This window comes from Vidua macroura, chromosome 2 (assembly GCF_024509145.1).
Source record: "Vidua macroura isolate BioBank_ID:100142 chromosome 2, ASM2450914v1, whole genome shotgun sequence".
Lineage (NCBI taxonomy): Eukaryota > Metazoa > Chordata > Aves > Passeriformes > Viduidae > Vidua > Vidua macroura.
Window position 1 is genome coordinate 74,367,531 of NC_071572.1, and position 18,893 is coordinate 74,386,423.

The following is an 18,893-nucleotide window of genomic DNA, read 5'->3' on the forward strand; positions in this document are numbered from 1 at the left end:
TTAGCCAGTATGTAATAATATTTTTGGAATAATCTGAATAGTGAAAAAATGGATAGTTGTGACAGACATAGAAATAATAGCACTCTTTCTCAATCACATCCTATTACCAAATATATAGTTATATCATCAATTAAACCTACCTTAAATACTATAGAGTTATACCTCTGTGTTGTCATTTCATCAGTCAGAAAGATTTCTTCCTTCTCCCATACAGTCCTGCTAGCATCATAAAACACAAGCTCTGTTTCTTGGTCCGGCAGTGTGTGACTCTCACTTTATTCACTGCCTGGCTATGTTATTTTTATGTTGTTTGCAAAGTCAAATTCTTTTTTTTTTATCATATGGATAAGATTGGCAGCAAAGAAATTAATTTTGTTTGGTGGTTATATGTGAGATTTTGTACAGATGTGCCAGAAAGAAAACTCTGCAATTAGATACTTTTATCACCATGTGATAAAATACAGTTTCAGGCTGGTTTTAAGGTTTTGCTGACTTGTCTTCTTTCCTTGGTTTTTCAGTAAACTGTTGAATAGTTAATGAGCAGTATCTTCTATTCAAGAATGTGTGACAGCCAGCATCCTTTAGGTTTTATTTGCAGCTGTGCTGTAAAGCATGCTTCTTTACTTACATGAGAATTTAGAGGTCTATAGCTTTTGCTTCCTCTGCAAAGTATTTTATTGACTGCATTGACAGCAAATATACTCAAAATCAATACCTGGAGTGTTAGGCATTGCTTAGGTGAAGGACAAGCAGCTGTAATTGCATCTCAGTCCACAGCATTGCAAGTAGTCTAAACATCCCTTCCCTGATTTTCTATTCTCTTTATTTCAGCCTCCACCTATCTCTCTTCTGGCTGAGTAATACACCTGTTGATCTCCTGTCTGCTATTTCCAGTTCTATCTTCCCTCTCAGCAATGTAGTTGCATTGTTAAGAGACAAGAGGACGTCACTTTTATGCCAAACTTTCTGTTTTACTATTCCCCTCCTAATGCTGCCTGTTCTCCCACTGGCTCTCCTTTCTAAAGCACTCACAAGCTGGTTTATTAGTGAGAAGCAAAAGATCTGTAGGGCTGCAACATGCTTGATGCCAGCAGCTAAAATAGGAGGCAGACTAATAGGAGTTGTGATCAGTTGCCCAGGAGTCATCAGTCCTACAGAACAGGATATTAATGGCTTCTGAGTAGTGTGATATGAAAGACTAAACCTGGATGAACGTGAGAATATGCTTTATTCTGGTGTTGATTGCCAAACAGAGGAAGGCTTTCAGTATAATTCCTCTCACTCTGTTTGTGTGATTGAAAGAACAGAGGGTAGAATTTGCACGATGATGTTATATAGACCAGATGAGTGGGTGGGGAAAGCCTGAGAGTTTCTTGTGTTCTTAAACACTTACAAGATGACAGAAAGTAGTCATTTGAAGGTCTAATAATGGAAATTTAAAAGGTTGCTTTTTTATCTGGAGACTAACAAAAGTACAGTCTGATCAGAGCTGTGAGGTTTGGCAGGCCTTGATGCAAAAGGGCACAGAAAACAGGCACAGAAAACTTGTTTAGAAATGATGAGTTTTAATTGAGGAAGAGGAAAAGTGAGAAGATGGGAAGAGGGAAGAATGGAAGTAATCTGTAAGAGTGTTGTATGCAAATTCTGGAGCAAATTAGGGATAAGCTTAAGGCAAATGGCAGTGGAAGACAGAAAGTCTGCAACGGTATGTGATTCAACTGGTCTGTAGCTTTTACCTGCCCGGAGGAAGGAAAATTATCTGAGATCAGTGATGTTTAAGGAAAGAAAGATACCTGGGTAGCCATTGCTTCTTCTTTTTGTCATGACATTCATTGATAAAAGTAATAAAATTTATGATAAAATACATGAAAAGAAATTATCTGCTGTGCATGAGAAGACTTTCTCCTTTTTCTGTTTTGTTTGTTTGTTTATTTTCTTTGTTTTACTCCTTCCCTCTTTCCTTCTTTTTCAGGTGGATTCTCTGATTCTCCACCAGGAGGGGCACAGAGACAATCTTGCATTTACTGCTTCCAACAACCAGTTCAGGAAGTTGAGACAGCATGTTTTAGTGCAGGCAGCAAAACAAGTGGAACTTTAGACTGAGTATAAAAACACTTTATCAGAAAAAAAGGAGACCCCAAAACACTGGGGTGCACTACAGTGCCAGGAACCTTTAGTATGACCAAGCACATGCAGATCCTGCAACAACAAAAAAATAATCTCCTTTACTCTCGCTGTGAGTAGCTGAACAGACTAAGTTTCTGTCACCAAATCTACATTGCCAGTGGCTTAACTGCAATGACAACAATTTTGTGCTGTGCTGAAACTTCCATGACCCTCACTGAGCAACACACAGGGCTCTGAAAGAGACATCATTAAGCAGTTTGGGTTCTCCTGAAAGAAAACCTGTAATTCAGCCCTGAATAATAGTAGCAAATTTCTGACAATGAAGAGAGCTAAGAGACCCCTGATTTATGAGATAAATATTTTTACATGTCTGGCTGTTATGAAATTTACGCTGAAATCCTTCTCTATGTAACTCATCCTCACCAAAAGTACTGTGTGAAATTGAGCTGACCACAGAAGAGATTATGGAACATGCAAATTATGCTAAATACCATTATCGTATTTTTCTCAAATAAAAATAATGTGACAACACAAGTCTGAAACAGCTGGCTTGCAGACAGGAGTGAGTATTCTCTCATGTAAAATGTTCCTGATACTCATGACTGGAAGGTGAAAAATGTAACTAATTTTTAAATCAATTTGACAAATTGAGAAAAAAAAAAGGAGCATGTTTTCTACATTTCATCTTTTCTTTATTCCTGACAGTATAAGAGTCAGGGCATTCTAACAAATATTTTTCTCCCACAAAAAAAAAAAAAAAAAAAAAAAAAAAAAAAAAAAAAAGCAGTATTTAGAATAAATTTTTTTTAATTAACAATGTAATTTTTTTTTTCCTGAAAGATGTATTAGTATTTACTGGATCAGTTCTACTAACATTGCTGGTAATAATTTTTTCCACATCTTGTAATTTTGGTGTCACACAAAAATTAATATAAAATATAGCTAAAAGGTTAATCATGATATTTGTTGAGAGTGAAGCCCATGTTACATGTTTTCATTCCCATTAAGAAGAAAGGAAGCTTATCACAGCACTGAGCTGATGATTAGGTGAATAGGTTATACTCAGAGTGCCCCAGCAAGACATTTTCTACCTTTATTTTTACAACTTCATCAGGAAAATCAACCTAACAAACTCACTGCCAGGATTAGGTGATGAGGTCTCTCCCTCCCACTGCCCACACTTAACCACTTAGACTTAACCACTGGTGTGCAGCAGGATGTTGTGAGTCATATTTTCCTCTTGAAATTCTTTCACTTTGTATTAAGTGAATATGTACTTAAATAATACATAAATATTTATTGAATAAATACTTAAATATTTATTGATCGAATATAGAATCTGAAATTTAAGCTATAAGTTTGTATTTATATACAGTAGAAAAGAAATAGTCATTAATCCCTTTGTGATACCTTACTGCACAGTGCACTAGAGAGCTGGTTTGTCAGGATTCAGATCATGTCTCAAAACAGCAACATGGGATTTGAATCTTGATATTGCTCTGAAAGGTTTTACCTGTAACATTTCTATAGACCCCTCATCTTCCCACTGTACCATGTAAAACCCAGAGGAAGTGAAAAGTTAAGAGGATGAAAAGAGTGAAAAGAGGTTTCTCTTCCCCACCCATTTACCTGGATCTTAGGACAGTTTTTACAGCATATCTAGTTAGGAACTTCATCAGCTATTACACACACTAGTTCCCCTCCTCATCTGCATTATGTTTTTGAAATCCCATTCTCAATATCACCTCTGATATTTTTCTTGTCCAGATAAAGAACCCGTGTACTTGTGAGTCAACACTTTCAATGTAGCATTTCACAGTCTAACAACAGACAAATATATCTCTGGTACATTAGTTCCAGTCCCTTCTCCATGAATATCTGCTAATGCAAAAATAAAGATCTGTGAAAAATAATCCTGTAAGGATCATTGTAAACACCCCCTCACTCCACCAGATGGTACCATTTCACTTAAATAAGAAAGAATATATATAATACAGATCTTGTTTTGTTTGATATGAGCACTGGCCTCTGGGGCTACACTTCAAAGCTATAAATGGCAAATTATGAATACTGTGATGGTTCCCATTGTACTTCCAAAATACCATGGTGGGACAGCAATCAGTCTTCTTAACACAGGTTAAAAGTTTGTGTCAGAAACAGTGGTATCACTCTGGATCCTGAAAAATATATAAAATTAGTACAGGTACTGTTGGCCAAGAAATTGTTAGATATTTATTTCAGGAATAACCAAATTTTCCTTCATTTTTGCTTTGTGCTAAGGCTGCAACAGGCTCCCATATAAAGCTCTTCCCAAAATAATATAATGCATTCTTGTTCTTACAGGTGGAGAAAGAAGAAAAAAAGTAAGGTCTGAGCATAGGTCTTGTATTTTTCCCAAAAGAAAACATCCACCTACACAAAATTAAACCACATTATTTGGTTGCACTAAACATTTTCTGGTTTATTCTGGAAAAAAAAATCAAAAAGTAAAAAAAGACATGCAGGGGTAAATAAAACCACAATTGTCATTGGTAGAGTATGAAAAGCTTCTAGATGAGTCAGTTTGAAATTTTCTGTGTGTTTTCAACACATGCACTTCAAATAAATTGTTTGCTTGAAATCTTGCAGGAAGGAGCTTGTTTTTCAGGGTAGATGTAGCTGTTACAGAGATATCCGCTATTGGTTATGGGGAAGCAGGTGAAACGGATCTATATAAGTCATATGGGGTAGGTTCACTGACTCCTGAGGCAGAAATGAGGATGTGGACAGTTCTGTGTGTGGCAATGTACTTCTTCGGAACAAGTAAGGAATCAGTAGAGCCATAATATCTGCTCTGCTGCTGGGAGAATGTGGCTTACTTGTTTTACTTTGTTTTTGTTTTGTTCTGTTTTACAGGAGCCGAAATCACCCAAACCCCAAGTCTTGTGGCGAGAGAAGATGAGAATGTTACCCTGAAATGCAGTCAAAATAATAATCACAATTCTATGTACTGGTATCTGCAGCAGCCAGGGAAGGCGATGCAATTGATTTATTATTCCTATGGTGTAACTCTAAAGCAAGAGGGTGACATTTCAGCCGGATTCCAGGCTAACAGGCCAAACCTTGCAGAATTCTATTTGGACATTTTGTCTGTGAAGTCGAACCACTCAGCCGTCTATTTCTGTGCCAGTAGTTTGGACACAACACTTCAAAGTCACTTGCTTTCTTTACATAAACCTCTCCCCTTTCAGCACCTTCCGTCCAAAGGGAGCTGCTCTCAGCACCAGAAAAGGGGGTGTAGGGCAATCACCTACTCACAAACCAGATGTTACTGAGAAGGTGGAACAAGAATAGGTAGAAATAAGACCTAGGCAAAATAGGTATTTGAAGTGCAGGCTAATTGCTGAACTCCTCTTTCCTGATCAGCCATTTATCCTCCACCTTATCAGAACAATCAATAAAGATTGTTAATCAAATGCAGATGTAAAATAAAGGAAATGTAAATCATAGTTGATACAGCCACAAGTTATTGTCCCCTAAGATATTTTCTTACCTGACACAGAACAGTTGCTTGACATACACAAGTCTGAAATACTTTAGAGATAGTGACTTCTATGTGCACTCTCATTCCTTCCTGAACCACAATGTTTTTCACTGTGCTTGGAAAGGTTACCCTAATCACAAGAAAACTGTAGAATTATAATTTTCAATGGTGATGGGAAGGAATCTGAACAAAAGACAATGCAGGAATAGAATCTATACAGAACTAATATGCAACAGACTGGATTAAAATGACAAAAGAGGAATCATTACCATGGCCTGCAAGTGCATAGACAAAATGCTTAAAAGCTGAATGTATATGGAAGGCATTAAGTGTAAAGGCAGGTAGTCAAAGTAGTATGTAACTTGGGATGAATTCACATTCAAGAAAAAATAACATGCAGATTTTCATTTGTTCAGAAATTGTTCTTACTATGGAGTTTACTTCTGGCTGCACAGTGAATCCCATACCACTATGTGTGCCACATCTATCTCTTTATATCTCTCTCACAACTGAAAAAGCAGCAATATTCAGTATTAATCTGGTTGATTCCTTCTCTCTGTGGCTGAGTTCTGAGGGCTTTTTTTATCCAAGGCAACTTTGCGATGTTTCTCAAGGCCTTATAGATCTTTTGACTGTGATCTAAGTCCTGATATGAACACTGCTTCAGAGAGCATCCATATTTTGAAAACAAAAAAATAGAGAGGGATGAAAAAACAGGATGTGAATGTAAACTTATATACTGCATAACCTCTCCCTGACAGGATATTTCTGGTTTGGCATGAAGACTCTTTCATGCCGCACAGAAAGACTTACCAGTCTCTTTCCATCACCACCATTCTCCCAGATAGCGTAACTGATGCAGTGGGATTAGTCATAGCCTGAGATACTCTTTGGTGTAAGCCTTTCATGGTGATAATATAACAAATTGTCTTAAAATGTTCTAAACCAAAAAAGCACTAAGCAAGGTTCTTGTGAGGTATAAAAGTCACCTGCATAATTTGCTAGTTCTGAAATAAAGAATAATAATGTGTTTCCAGTTTTGGAAAGGTTTAAATAAAGGATGTAGAAAGGGAAGGTTCCATAATTAGACACAGCATCCACACTGTGATATTATTCTTATCCCAGTCTGAAATATGTCAGATTATATTGTAAATGTTGTAGGGCAAAGGACTATTACCACGCATGCAGGATAACCATACTGATCTTCAAAGGAAATTTTCAATTTGTGATTATTGTGCAATGTTTCTTCATTGGACAGGAATTATTGGACTACAGGCACATCCCTGGAGAAAAGGCAAAAGAACTTTTATGTGAATCCTTTAAATATCAGCTGACTGGCTAGGAGAACCACTTTGCAGAACAGTAATTAAACATGAATAGGCAGCAAGCCCTTTCAGCAGTGAAGGCTAGTTGCATTTTTGGTTGCATTAGCAAGGGTGCAGTTAACATGTTGAAACACTCTTGAGACTACGTCTGGAATACCACCTCTCTAGTCCACACACATTCCTGTCCTGTCCCAACCCCAGTACAATAGAGATATCATAAGAGTGCAGCAGAGGGTCAGTCACTAAGATGATCAAGGGACTGGGGCAGAAATATAAGAGAGGTTGAGGGATTTTGTTCATCATGCAGAGAAGAAGGCTAAAAGATTAGTAATTGCATTACTCCAAATGCCTAACCAGAGTTGTAGTCTTAGAGAGACACAGTGGAATCAAGTGGAAACAAGCTGCAGCAAGGTAAACCCTGATTAGTACTTTCTAATAATAAATAAATAAAAAGTACTTTCTCTTGATGATGCTTCCACACTGGAAAATGTTTCTTGGAGATTCTGTCAAATCTCTGTCCTTGAAGATATTCAGAAATTACCTGGACAAAGCTCTAAGCAACATGTGTTGGAGCATTGGAGTTGGCCCTGTTTTGATCAGGAATTTTTATTGAGACACCTCCAGAAGTCCCTCCCATCAATTTTTCTACAAGTCTATGATTTTTATTATCTTGATTTGCTGATTTGAGAAGCCTAGAAAAAGCACTGAAGTTTTTTTAACTTGTAAAAGCAGGTCAGCAACTCCCCCAAAACCACAAATCTTTTTTTTTTTTTCTGTATGTTGCACAACAGAAAGAGCAGCTGCACATGCAGACCCATCTGTTGACTTGAGTAACAAGAAGATTGTATGATAATGTGAGGCAAAAACCCCAATAGATTTCATGAGATCGTTTATGTGTCACTTTTTCTGCCCAGCTGTAAAATGGTGAACAGAAAGCCACATCCTGTGCATCGTCCTGAGAAGCTGGGGAGGTGTTGTGGTAAGAGAGGCTGATGCGTTATCAAAAAGGTTTTCTGAGTAAATGTCAAACCGCATCCTGTTTTGGTAAAATTTAACTGCTATTCCCTTAAAGAAATATTTTCCAGCGCATTTTGGCACATCAACTGCTCTCATTCTGAGGTACCATTTTCTGCTGAGGCCTTCAGAGATGGTTTCCTCTGCTGTTGACTCTATGTTAGACAGAAACTCACTTTAGGACCTCTGCTCTAAGCCTCCTACTTCTTCTGCCGGGCTAGTACATACTCAGGTCTGCTTTCAAAGCTTCACAAGCGCTCCTCTACCTTAGCCTGTGTTATTTCCTACATCTATGCAGGAAACAATTAAACATAAAATGTATGACTCCGTTTTTCATTTAGCCCTGTGTGAGCTTCCACTGAACTACCAATGGTTTAACTTCTGGCGTGAGGTAATAATGAGAAGTAAAGTGGGGGAAAGATCTTCAGAAAAACTCTCCACATTTACTAATCCCTTGAGTATATAGTTTATGGTGCACAGAAAAGGTCACCACAAACACCGTTTTACAGAAACACACTCTGGTTCCCTTTGCTTCTCCTCCACTACAGGTTAGATTCTCTTCCCTATCTCTCAATTGTATCAGTTTTACTCTGACTTATGTTTTTATTTATTTCCTTTCATTCTTGAAATGACTGTCTTTATTTTCTTACTCTTCCTAATTTTCCATTTTACTCTTCTTCAAAAGGTCAACACAATTTAATCATATTTCATCCATTGTCTAGTGCACCTGGCATTCCTTCCTTCTTTTTGTCAAAAATCCTCCCCTTCATTCTCACTAGCTGGTTCTCTAGAAAATTGTAAGAGACACAGTGCAGTGTAATTGTAGAGAAGTGGGCTTACATAAATATCACCCTGAAGACATCACTTTGTCCAAAGTGGTCTCCTGTAAGGCTAGAAGGAGTGACAATAAATGGGTGAGGAGTAGAATTCTGCTTCTCTCCTTGGACTTAAGCATCAGCCCTATCACAAACATCGCCTGTAGAAAACACTCTTGAAATAGAGCTTGATGGACAAAAACTTTCCTTTAAACATACTTCAATTCAAAAGAAAAAAAAAAGGAGCTATTATATGAGCCTAGATATGTATCTGTCTCTCTTTTAAAGTGGTCTCTTTTTACAGTCACCTCTGTAATAGCAGGAGTGTGTGAGAATGAGAATTACATGTCTTGGAGAAAGCTTGGAAAAGAACAGGATTGGATTGCAGACCTTGGTCTCAATTTCCAGTGACTGAGAGATATGAATTCACTGTGGGAACATTCTTCATATTCCAGAGACTAAAGGGAAGTCTCTGTCATTTGCCACATTCTTTTCTTCCATAGAACCGCTTAGTTATGTCCCTCCTTTGCACCGTAGCTTGTCTGCTCCAAAATTCCTATGCTCCAGTTTGTCCTCTGTTCACTTTGACCAAGTTCTGCCACGATCACTCTGAAAGCCTGTGTGTGTGAGGACAAGATTGATCTGGGGGTTTTTCCGACAGCCCTGATAAATTCAGCCATTTTCACCAAATGTCCTAATAAATTATATTCATCTTAATGTGTTTCAGGCTGAGCTGGAATTATTTTTTAATATTCCACTCTGCTGTGCTCCAGTCTATTCTAACTTCATAGAGCATGAATAATGGGGCATTTCTTTTTCTTGGAAAAAGAACCCATCCTCAGAATGAGAAGATGAACCTGTTTGTTTATCTTTGTCACACCCCCTGAAATTGCCCCTTTGTACAACCTTCTTACGATTCCCACTTGCCAAGAACTGTTCCTATCGTTTCTTCTCTAAAGAGGAAGGGGACGCCTTTCCCTAGACCAGCTCATTCACATCTTGTGAATATAAGACCCCTTGAAGCAGATTTGTTAAAAGTATTTTTCAGGAAACAGTTCTCTGTTTTGTTTGGAGCAGCCACAAGACTACTTAAGTAATTTCTGTACTCAGAACACCAAATAAATCTCTTGGTTGCGTAGGATATTTTCACCTCTTCTCAAGTGTTTTGAGGAGACTGAAAGAGTGGCAAACACTGAGCAGGACACCAACTCCATTTTACAGCATTATACCCATCTGTCCTCTAGCATTAAGATACAGCTTTCTTCTTTATTGACATGAATAGAGGTATGACAGATTCCTCTCAAGTCTGTCATCAGATCCTTTTGAAACAAAACCATTAAGTGTCAGAGACTTATAATCTATTCACCAAGTTTTTCTTCAATACCACAGTGAATCTGGTGCCATCACCAAGGTAATCCCACAAAAGAACCAAGTGAGAGAAAAAAGCAGCTCCCATGCTTCTCCCAAGAGGATGTCACTTCTCACCTGGCTTGAGTGCTGTTTCCTTCTCTACCACCTTTGAATTATGAAGCTGTTTTGGCCCAAAATCAGCCCCTGGCGAGGGCAAGCCTCCAGTGCCTGCAGCCCGGCTCTGCTTGTTGGTACACAGTGTAAGTACTGGATGAGTCTCTGCTGTTCCCATATCTGATAAGTTATTTCTACCGGGATTGTCAGGGAATGATCTTTAATGTACATTCCTTATGGCACTATTTCTCACTGAAAGTTGTGCAGTAGGACATTATTACTACAGAAGACCGAATTTGAAAACAACAACTCATGCTTTTCAAGGGAAAAGAAGCAAAAACTTTATTCCTAAATCAAAGAGATGAGTTCTCAGCCTCAGAGCATTAAGAAGGTGCTACTTTTAAAGATATGTTACAATGAAATATTATGATACATTATGATATGGAAGTACAGGGAAAGCTCAGCAGTGATTACAACAAAGAGAAGAACAGGATGGCAACAGACAATTACCAAAAAATTATATTCAGAAGTTTGTAGAAGCATAGATATTTTGCTATGGAAAGGTAGTGAACTTGTCATGTTCCTGCTGATGTCATGACAAGGGCTCTTCATTTATTCTCTAGATAACTTGACACCAGTCTAATTGAAAACAAAATGGGATAAAATAAGAAGAACAATAAAATTGTAATGATAACAACAACAACCACCAAACAACAGAAACAAATACAGGAATTGGCTGGATGACCTTGCCCAAAGAGTTACCATTAATGGTTGAATGTTCAAGTGGGAATCAGTCACAAACAGTTTCCCTCAAGGGAAACTGTACTAGGGCCAAAAGCATTTTTTCAGCTTTCATCAGTGTGTCATTGATACTGGGAGCAAGTGCACCCTCAGCAAGTTCAGAGATGACACAAAGCTGTGTGGCCATTGGTATGTTTGAGGGAAGGGATGACAGCCACAGGGAACTGGACAAACTTGGAGAAGGGCCCATGTGAACCCCCACCAACCCCACCTGCAGTTCAGTGTCCAGCTCTGGAGGCCCCAGCACAGGAAATTCATGGCCATGACAGAGCAGGTCCAGAGGAGGCCCACAAAAACAGACACGGGGCCTCAGGCTGGGAGAACAAGCCCTGCTGAGACTGGAGAAGAGAAGCCTCTGGAGAGGCCTGCCTAAGGTCTTTCAATATACGGCAGTGGGGGACTTTCATGAAAAACAGAGATGGTTTACCAAGGTCTGCAGTGATAGGATGAAGAGCCCCTGGTTTTAAACTGATAAAGGGTAGCTTCACATTAAAGGAAGAAGTTTGTTCTGGTGAGGGTGGTGAGACAGTGGGAACAGGTTTCCCAGAGAAGCTGTGGATGTCCCACCCCTGGAAGTCTTTAAGGTCTGGTTGCATGGGGCTTTGAGCAACCTGGTCTAGTGAAGGATGTCCTTGCCCATGTCAGTGTGTGGATGGAACTAGATAATCTTTAAATGCTCTGTCTAACCCAAACCATTCTGTGATTCTATGACTATGATCCCAAAATAGACAAATTGATAGCCTCCAGTATATCCTTGCAAAAGGACCAAAAAATATAACTGAGATGGCCCTCATCCTTGCCCTCAGCTCAACAAGGTCACTTTTCAAATACATCTCCCTGTTCTGCTTTTAAATGGACAAGTGCTGAGACTTCTGCTGCTCCCACTGCGTGTATGTTTCCGCCGTAGCAAAAACTTACTAATAAAAAGCATTCCCTGGCAGTTAGTTCAATTTATCCCGTTTGCTCAGATCGATCCACTGTTCTTTATAAATCTTTGTAAATGTTTGATCAGATTTATCCCCTGCATCACCTCAAAAACCTGCTTATTATTTTCACTGCAGGCGTAAGCCCCTTTACAATGATTACACAAATGTATGATAAATCTGCTATTTCCCTTATTCACTTTCTAGGCAACTTGTCCTTAATTCTTATCTTTTTCATGTGTTTAAAGAGGATTGTGAGAAGGAATTTTTTCTGCTAGATAGCATTGAATTTATTTGACTTCTGGAAAAACAATAAGAGAAAACCCATCACTTGTGATTTTTCAAGCCGAACTGCACAAAGCCTGGCAGAGCACCTGCAGAACAGCTACACCTCTGAGAAAAGGTTTAGCCTGCATGCACTGATCCCTGACTAGTGAGTAAGCCCAGCTTTCCAGGGCCACTCTGACTTACCTTGGCTGTCCACACCAGACCACTCACCAAAACTGCATAGACCAAGGCTTTGCCACAGAATATGAGGTAAGTGAGCTTCAGGGAATTTCCATACCGCAAGTACGACTCTGCAAGTCAAACACCATTTGTATTTGTGGATTCAATTTTCATCATCATCATTACAAGATGGTAGTTTTAATGGAGCTTTCATCAAATGAGAACCCTTGAAATCTTCAGCTAAGCTACATAAAGGAGCTAGAGCCAAATGAATGGCTCTGTTGACGCTAGAGACCCAGGGAAGGGACAGAACATAGTGACTTAAGGAACCAAAAGAGAAAGCAAGTCTAGGAAAGACAGAGATTGGCTTTATGCTGGGAAAGTACTGAGTTCCACACCTACTGATGAACTGGGCTGTTCATTGGAGTGCCCAGTTAGGAACGCAAAATAGGCTGAACCACAAGATACAAATGTTTTTTTGGGTCTCATTATTTTCAATGGCTTTATGAGTGCTGACGATGTATCAGGAATGTTTCACAAAGCTCAGAATAAGATGGCATCTAGAAGTTTTATTCTTGTGGATTTTTCACTCTTAAGGGGGTTGCCATAGTATTGAGATACAAGATCTGTCTTGGCTCAGCCTTAAGATTCCTGAAGCATTAAAGAAGTTCTTGAAAAACAGGAGTGTGCAAATATGTGTACAAAGAGGAAAGAAATGTAATTTGTACTGTGGATATCCTCCATACATGAGAGCACTGTGGAGCGGAATGTGACTTGTCATGGGAATTGTTCTGAGTTTGATACTGAGGAATATTCGGAATATCATATCCTAACTCTTGATGCCAGAATCACTTGGGTAAGTATGGATCCCAGTGGAAGTCAGTTTGTAGGACTGGAGGAGACGATAAAGAGTACATTTCCGTCTACAGGAAGGTACCATGATTTCTTCTATTTTCAAAATGGAATCATATGGGAGAGCTAAACCCCAAAGCTGAGCTACATACAATATGCACAAACAGCCCTCCAAAAAAACTTTTCTTCTTTTTCTTTTTTTAAATATCACATACAAATCACTTACAGGAGAAAGAAGAAGCTATTCATACAGCAGATATCTTCCACACGTTGTACTTAATGTCAGTAAAACTGGCATTAAAATACACACTGATAATTGCCTGAGAGAAGAGGCAAAATTCTCTTTACGTGAGAAGCCACACATACCTTCTGTGAGTGCACAACCTGAAAAGACAAAAATGAATTGAAAGTCATCTTTCTCTTCAGAGCAAACAGAATACAGGTTTTAGAAGTTTCACTTTATAACACACTGCCTCATTCTTCCTACTACTCTAGGTGTTTTATGATACTGTGCAATTTACTCTACTACAGAGATTTCTCAATGGAAAACCTGAAGAAACTCTACATGTAGAATGGTAACTCAGGGACAAAGGGCCAGGAATGGGAAGAGACACATGCTAATACCTAGATATTTAGGTCTGTGTTTGTGCCAGAAGAACACCTTGTATGCAAGCTACATATAGATGTGGTTCATATCATAACACTTGCTCTTTTGATTTGTGATTTCTATCTTAGACAGCATGGTAAGAGATGTCTTTTACTCACCAGCATCACCATAGATAAATTTGTTTATTGATGCTGTCGTTCCATTCTGAAAAAAATTGGCAACACACTCAAATCGATTCAGAGGGTTGAACCATTCCCAGGCTGGCATCCTCAGTCGGCTGGTCAGTGAGTAGGTGCTCCCATTCTGTGTGGAGTACTCGTCTGTCCCCACCCCTTCAGTCCTTTTCACACCATTCACCCTCCACCCCAGAGTCAGGTGGTCAGGGTAGAAACCAGAGGCCAGGCACACCAGGGTGGCCTTGCTCTTCTGCTGGATCTCCTGCTTTGATGGGGAAAAGATGGCCACAGCTGGAGGTATGATTTCATCATTCTTCCCTGAAACACAAAGCAACATGGTCCAGAGCCTCCATCCCTCTGTTCAATCAGAACCCCCTGAAAATGGTCCTGAGTTTGTGCTGTGTTACTCTTGAAATACCTGGCCTTTCAACTGCTGTCTATTGGACAATTAATGTCTATTGGATATGATACACCAGGAAACTGGTGGGATTTCTTTTCGCTCGTTACACAGAAACATAAAGGGTCTGGCCACAGAAATGCACAAGCACCTGAATTTCTTGTATTGCCTCTGTCAGAGAATACAAAGCTGCAAAGAAACTGAGCAAACAGATGGGCAGAAAAGTTCCCAGTTTTGCTGTAAGTAAGGCCTGTATTTGTAATATTGTATGAATAGATAAGGGAGTCTCTTTTAAGGCACAAACATCTTCAGGAAACCGAGTTACATTCCGGGGGACGGAACTAAGACATGGTGGTCATTGCAGTGTTCAGAATTATACTGTCATGGGATACCCTACTTGGTCCCCCATCTACGAGATGACCAGGAAGGAAGGAAGGAAAGAAGGAAGGAGCTGATCCTTCTCACTGTCTGAAGTGAAAAACAATTGAGGCAGGCAACATGAATCTGCCAGGGACAGGTTTTGCCTTGGGTCTTAACCTATCCATTTTTAAGAATATTAAAATGTCTTTATGTAATTTAGTTTTTAGATTAGTGTAGGTATGAGAAGCTCTGATCCTAGGCTACACACCTTCCCCAAATGATGCGAGATTCTGTAGACTTGCAAATCAAGCATTGTTCCCTGTCCTAAGGTGTTTAATACCTACTTTTAAGATTAATGAGAACAGACCTCAGCGAGAAGGATGTACAAGGCAGCCATGAGAACTTACTCAGAAGTCAAGCAGGGACCGTAAAAGCCAGGAGGTTTTCATGTACTACATCTCATGCTAGATGAGTCAAAAAATATTTTTGACTCATCTAGCATGAGAAACCCATGAGGTCTGTAGAGTGCTGCTGGAAAAAGGAATGTAGGGAAAACTGTGGTATGGAGCCAAAGAGAAAATTATTACTCTGGGTTGCTTTTTTTGTATCAAGGCACTATGAATTGTGGCTGTTCTTTCTGATCACTCTGTCCTTTGCAGAGGAAGAGAGGTAGCAGAATGGGCAGAAATTAGTATCTTGCAGAGATCTTGTCCCCTAAGCCCTTGTGTTTGCATTCAAGTGATGCCTTAATTGTGACCACCAGTGCTTGCTCTGCAAAGATCCCTGGGCTGCTTCTGTATGAGTTTGTACAGACTTTAGATGACCTGGATATTAAATAGAGATAACTCCCTAGAGGGTTTAGCACTGCTCTCTTTCCTCTTAGTGGGTATAGAGAGAGATTGATCACTTCTGCTTCTCCCTTACAGCACTTGTTGTTATGATGTTTTTTTCCTATATTAGAAGTATCTCTGACAAATTCTTCGGCTCATAGCCTTAACAGCGAATTAGTGAGGAGATGGAAACAGATAGGAGGACAAAAGAAAAAGGAGAAATTTTATAGCCTAAAGAAAAAAAGAAACTACCAAACATGGAAGGTACGTAAAAAAGAGAGACAGAAGAAAAGAATTAGAAAAATACTGAAACTACTGGAAAGGCCAAGAAAATCAGAAAATTAGCATGCTTGAAATGGAATAAAGGGATTGGTAAAAGCAAGGACTAGAAAAAAAAATCTGATCAGCAGCCCGTTGTGTTTTGGTCATCCATGATCTTCATTGTAGATACTGACACAAAGCTCGATCACTTCCATGCATAAACTCATTCCCTGTCACATGGACTTCACCTACCTGAGAGAAAAAGTATCACAGTTCCTCCATTCCCATCATTGCAGGGTCAATTTCACAATTTCTTGTTATCTTTCGCTCCTACTCTCATTTTAAAATCATCTCTGTATGTGCTACATATCATGAATGGAAGGGCAATTTTCAGGTGTCCTCCACACTGAGCACTTGGGTTAACAACAGCTCCTTACCTATGACTCTGAGCACAGTACCGACTCCAAAGTTAAGCGGCTGGTTTGCACAGCTGTACAAAGTCGGGCTCTAACCCCCAGTGTCATTATGCTCTTCCTGCCAGCCACATAGTTCCTTAAAATTGTACTGTTTAAAGGAGCAGGCACCAGTGAGTATTTCTACAGTTTGCTGTCAGATGGGGCAGTAGCAGATAGAAAAAGTTACTTTGCCTTGTGATTCTGAAATGCCCTGATATAGGTGATGTTAAATCCTTTGCTGCAAGAGGGGAAAACAACAAAAGAAAATGGGGAAAAATAAAAAGAATAGAGGGAAAAAGTATGCTAAAAGAAAAATAATACAGTCCTTGCTGAGCAGCAGAAGTTGTGAAAAGGATTACTAGCAGAAGCCAGCGTCCTAAAGCAACTTTAGACAGCCTGACAACCATCCATGGACAGGCAAGCGACGTGCCAGCAAGATTACTCCTTCCCTCTGTGGTTCAGCACACAGGAGAATCCAGATTCTACTTCCAAAATGCTGCTTTGGATCATTACACAGATAAACTATAAAAACCTGCAGACTAAAGAAGCATTTTTCATTCCCAACCCCTATAATATTTCCTTGGAGGATGGGTGAAAATAAAATTATTTATTCCCTTCTCCCTTCATGAAGTTCCCAGAAATGAAAGACAAAGACTGAAGGCAAGCATTTGTGCCTGTAAATCCTACACTTCCATAATGGCACATCTCATTTTAATAAGCAACCAATAAAGCATTAATCCTATTCTCATGGCTGCATGAAAAATTATCTTCTTAAGCTTTTAATTAAGAACGTTCTTGTCCCCTAAACCAGTATCACATAAATCATGGAGATCTGACTTTTTACTTACCTATGACTGTAAGTTTTGTCCCACTGCCAAAGAACAGTCTATTATTATTCACACCATTTTGCAGCCGCAGAAAAACCTCTCCTCTACTCCCAGTCCTCAGAGCCAAGCCTGTGGACTAACCCTCCCCTCATGTGGTACCAGAAAAGAAGAAATACAGAGTACATTTATCTCAGGTCTCCTAGAAAACAGGTCTGAAAGGGAACACCAGCAAATCTGTGTATCTAAACAGCTGCAATCAACATCAGAAATGCCCTGCCCAGAGCCCTTTTGCTCCAGGTTCAGTGAGTTGTTGGAGGTTCCAACAATTTTTAGTTAATATTTATTTATTTATCTAGGTGTCATATGAGAATATTAGAAAATATTTCCCATATATCGACATTCCCTGAGATCTCTTTCTCTTAGAAATTAATCATATATTATTTTTCTGTGGTTTTCAATGGCTGTTTAGCACCTATTCTGAAATAGTAATGCCATTGTTCTTTGTGGTCTTTGTATCTTTTACCTGGTGAGCCTGTACAGTGGAAAGAAACTGGCTGTGCTGTGAAGAGCTACTTTCTATAACAACAACGACTTAAAAAGCTGCAGAGAGATTTAATATTGCTTATTATATAGTTCAGTACTTATTAATACCTTCTTTTTTATAAATTAAAAATGCTAGCACATGTGTTTTTTTCCCAGTTATCTGAGACAACACATTCTTTAATTCACCCTGGGAAGATCCATGATAATTTAAGCTTGTATTGTCTTGGTCTTTTTTTTTAGACCCCTTCAAAGTGCAACCCCAAGTCAGTTCTTTCCAGACAGATAGACAGCTTTTCACTGACTTGTCCTTAATCATCTCTAGCCCCAGCAGAACCAGCGTTATAGAGAGCAGCTATACTTTTGGGGATTTTTTGCATGTGTTGATTCACTAGGACAACTTTTTTTTATGTCATGTGCACATTATTTATCCTATTCCTTATCCCCATTCTTTCTAGGGACAGATTTTTCTTTACTGAAAACACATTCATTCAGTTCTCCAAAATGAAAGGTGTACCGCTACCTGGAGGACCCAACTTAGTCTATGCTCAGAAGTCGACAGGGCTGCTAACACACACCAGTTTAATAATGATAGGGAGGTTAATGATGACGTTCTCTAAAGAGAAGACATGGCATTTGAAGTGAATTAAAGGAGGAAACTAAAGTTTCTTACCCATTACTGTAAGTTTTGTGCCACTGCCAAAAATCATATCAGCAGCATTCACAGTGACAAAGTGATGTATCATAAGCTAAGAGAAGGCATGCACTACAGCTGCCTTACTATAAGCACAAGCTTTAGAAACCATTACTGTTTTTGGAATCCCAAACATCACTCATTCTCTATTTGAAGTGGTTTGCCTGTAACATTGAACTAAAACAAACCCCATTGTTTTCCCTTCCATGGCAGGCCAGCCATCTTGAATAGTCTTTCAGGATCCCATTCAGTTTTTGGATTGGTTAAAATAATCCACACAAGGAGAGCCCAGAAGAATCTGTTGACTGGTCCCAGACAAACCCTTCAGAGCCATTAGGAAGAACTGCAGTGAGAGAGCAGGGATAGGGATTATAGGCAACCTTTGTTCTCACGGACATGAGGCAGTCAGCATATATTGGAGGATTATTTAAGACAGAAAACCCCAACACATTTTA

The 18,893-nt window shown here is 39.2% G+C and overlaps 1 gene segment (V, D, J or C); it reads right to left on the reverse strand.

Annotated features, from left to right (window-relative positions):
* Nucleotides 1–10,591: 10,591 nt before the first annotated feature.
* On the reverse strand, nucleotides 10,592–18,445 carry LOC128803587 (T cell receptor beta constant 2-like). The segment is given in 5 exon segments: nucleotides 10,592–10,907; nucleotides 12,464–12,570; nucleotides 13,658–13,675; nucleotides 14,057–14,392; nucleotides 18,418–18,445. Coding segments are annotated over 5 exon segments (492 nt in total).
* Between the last annotated feature and the right edge of the window lie 448 nt (nucleotides 18,446–18,893).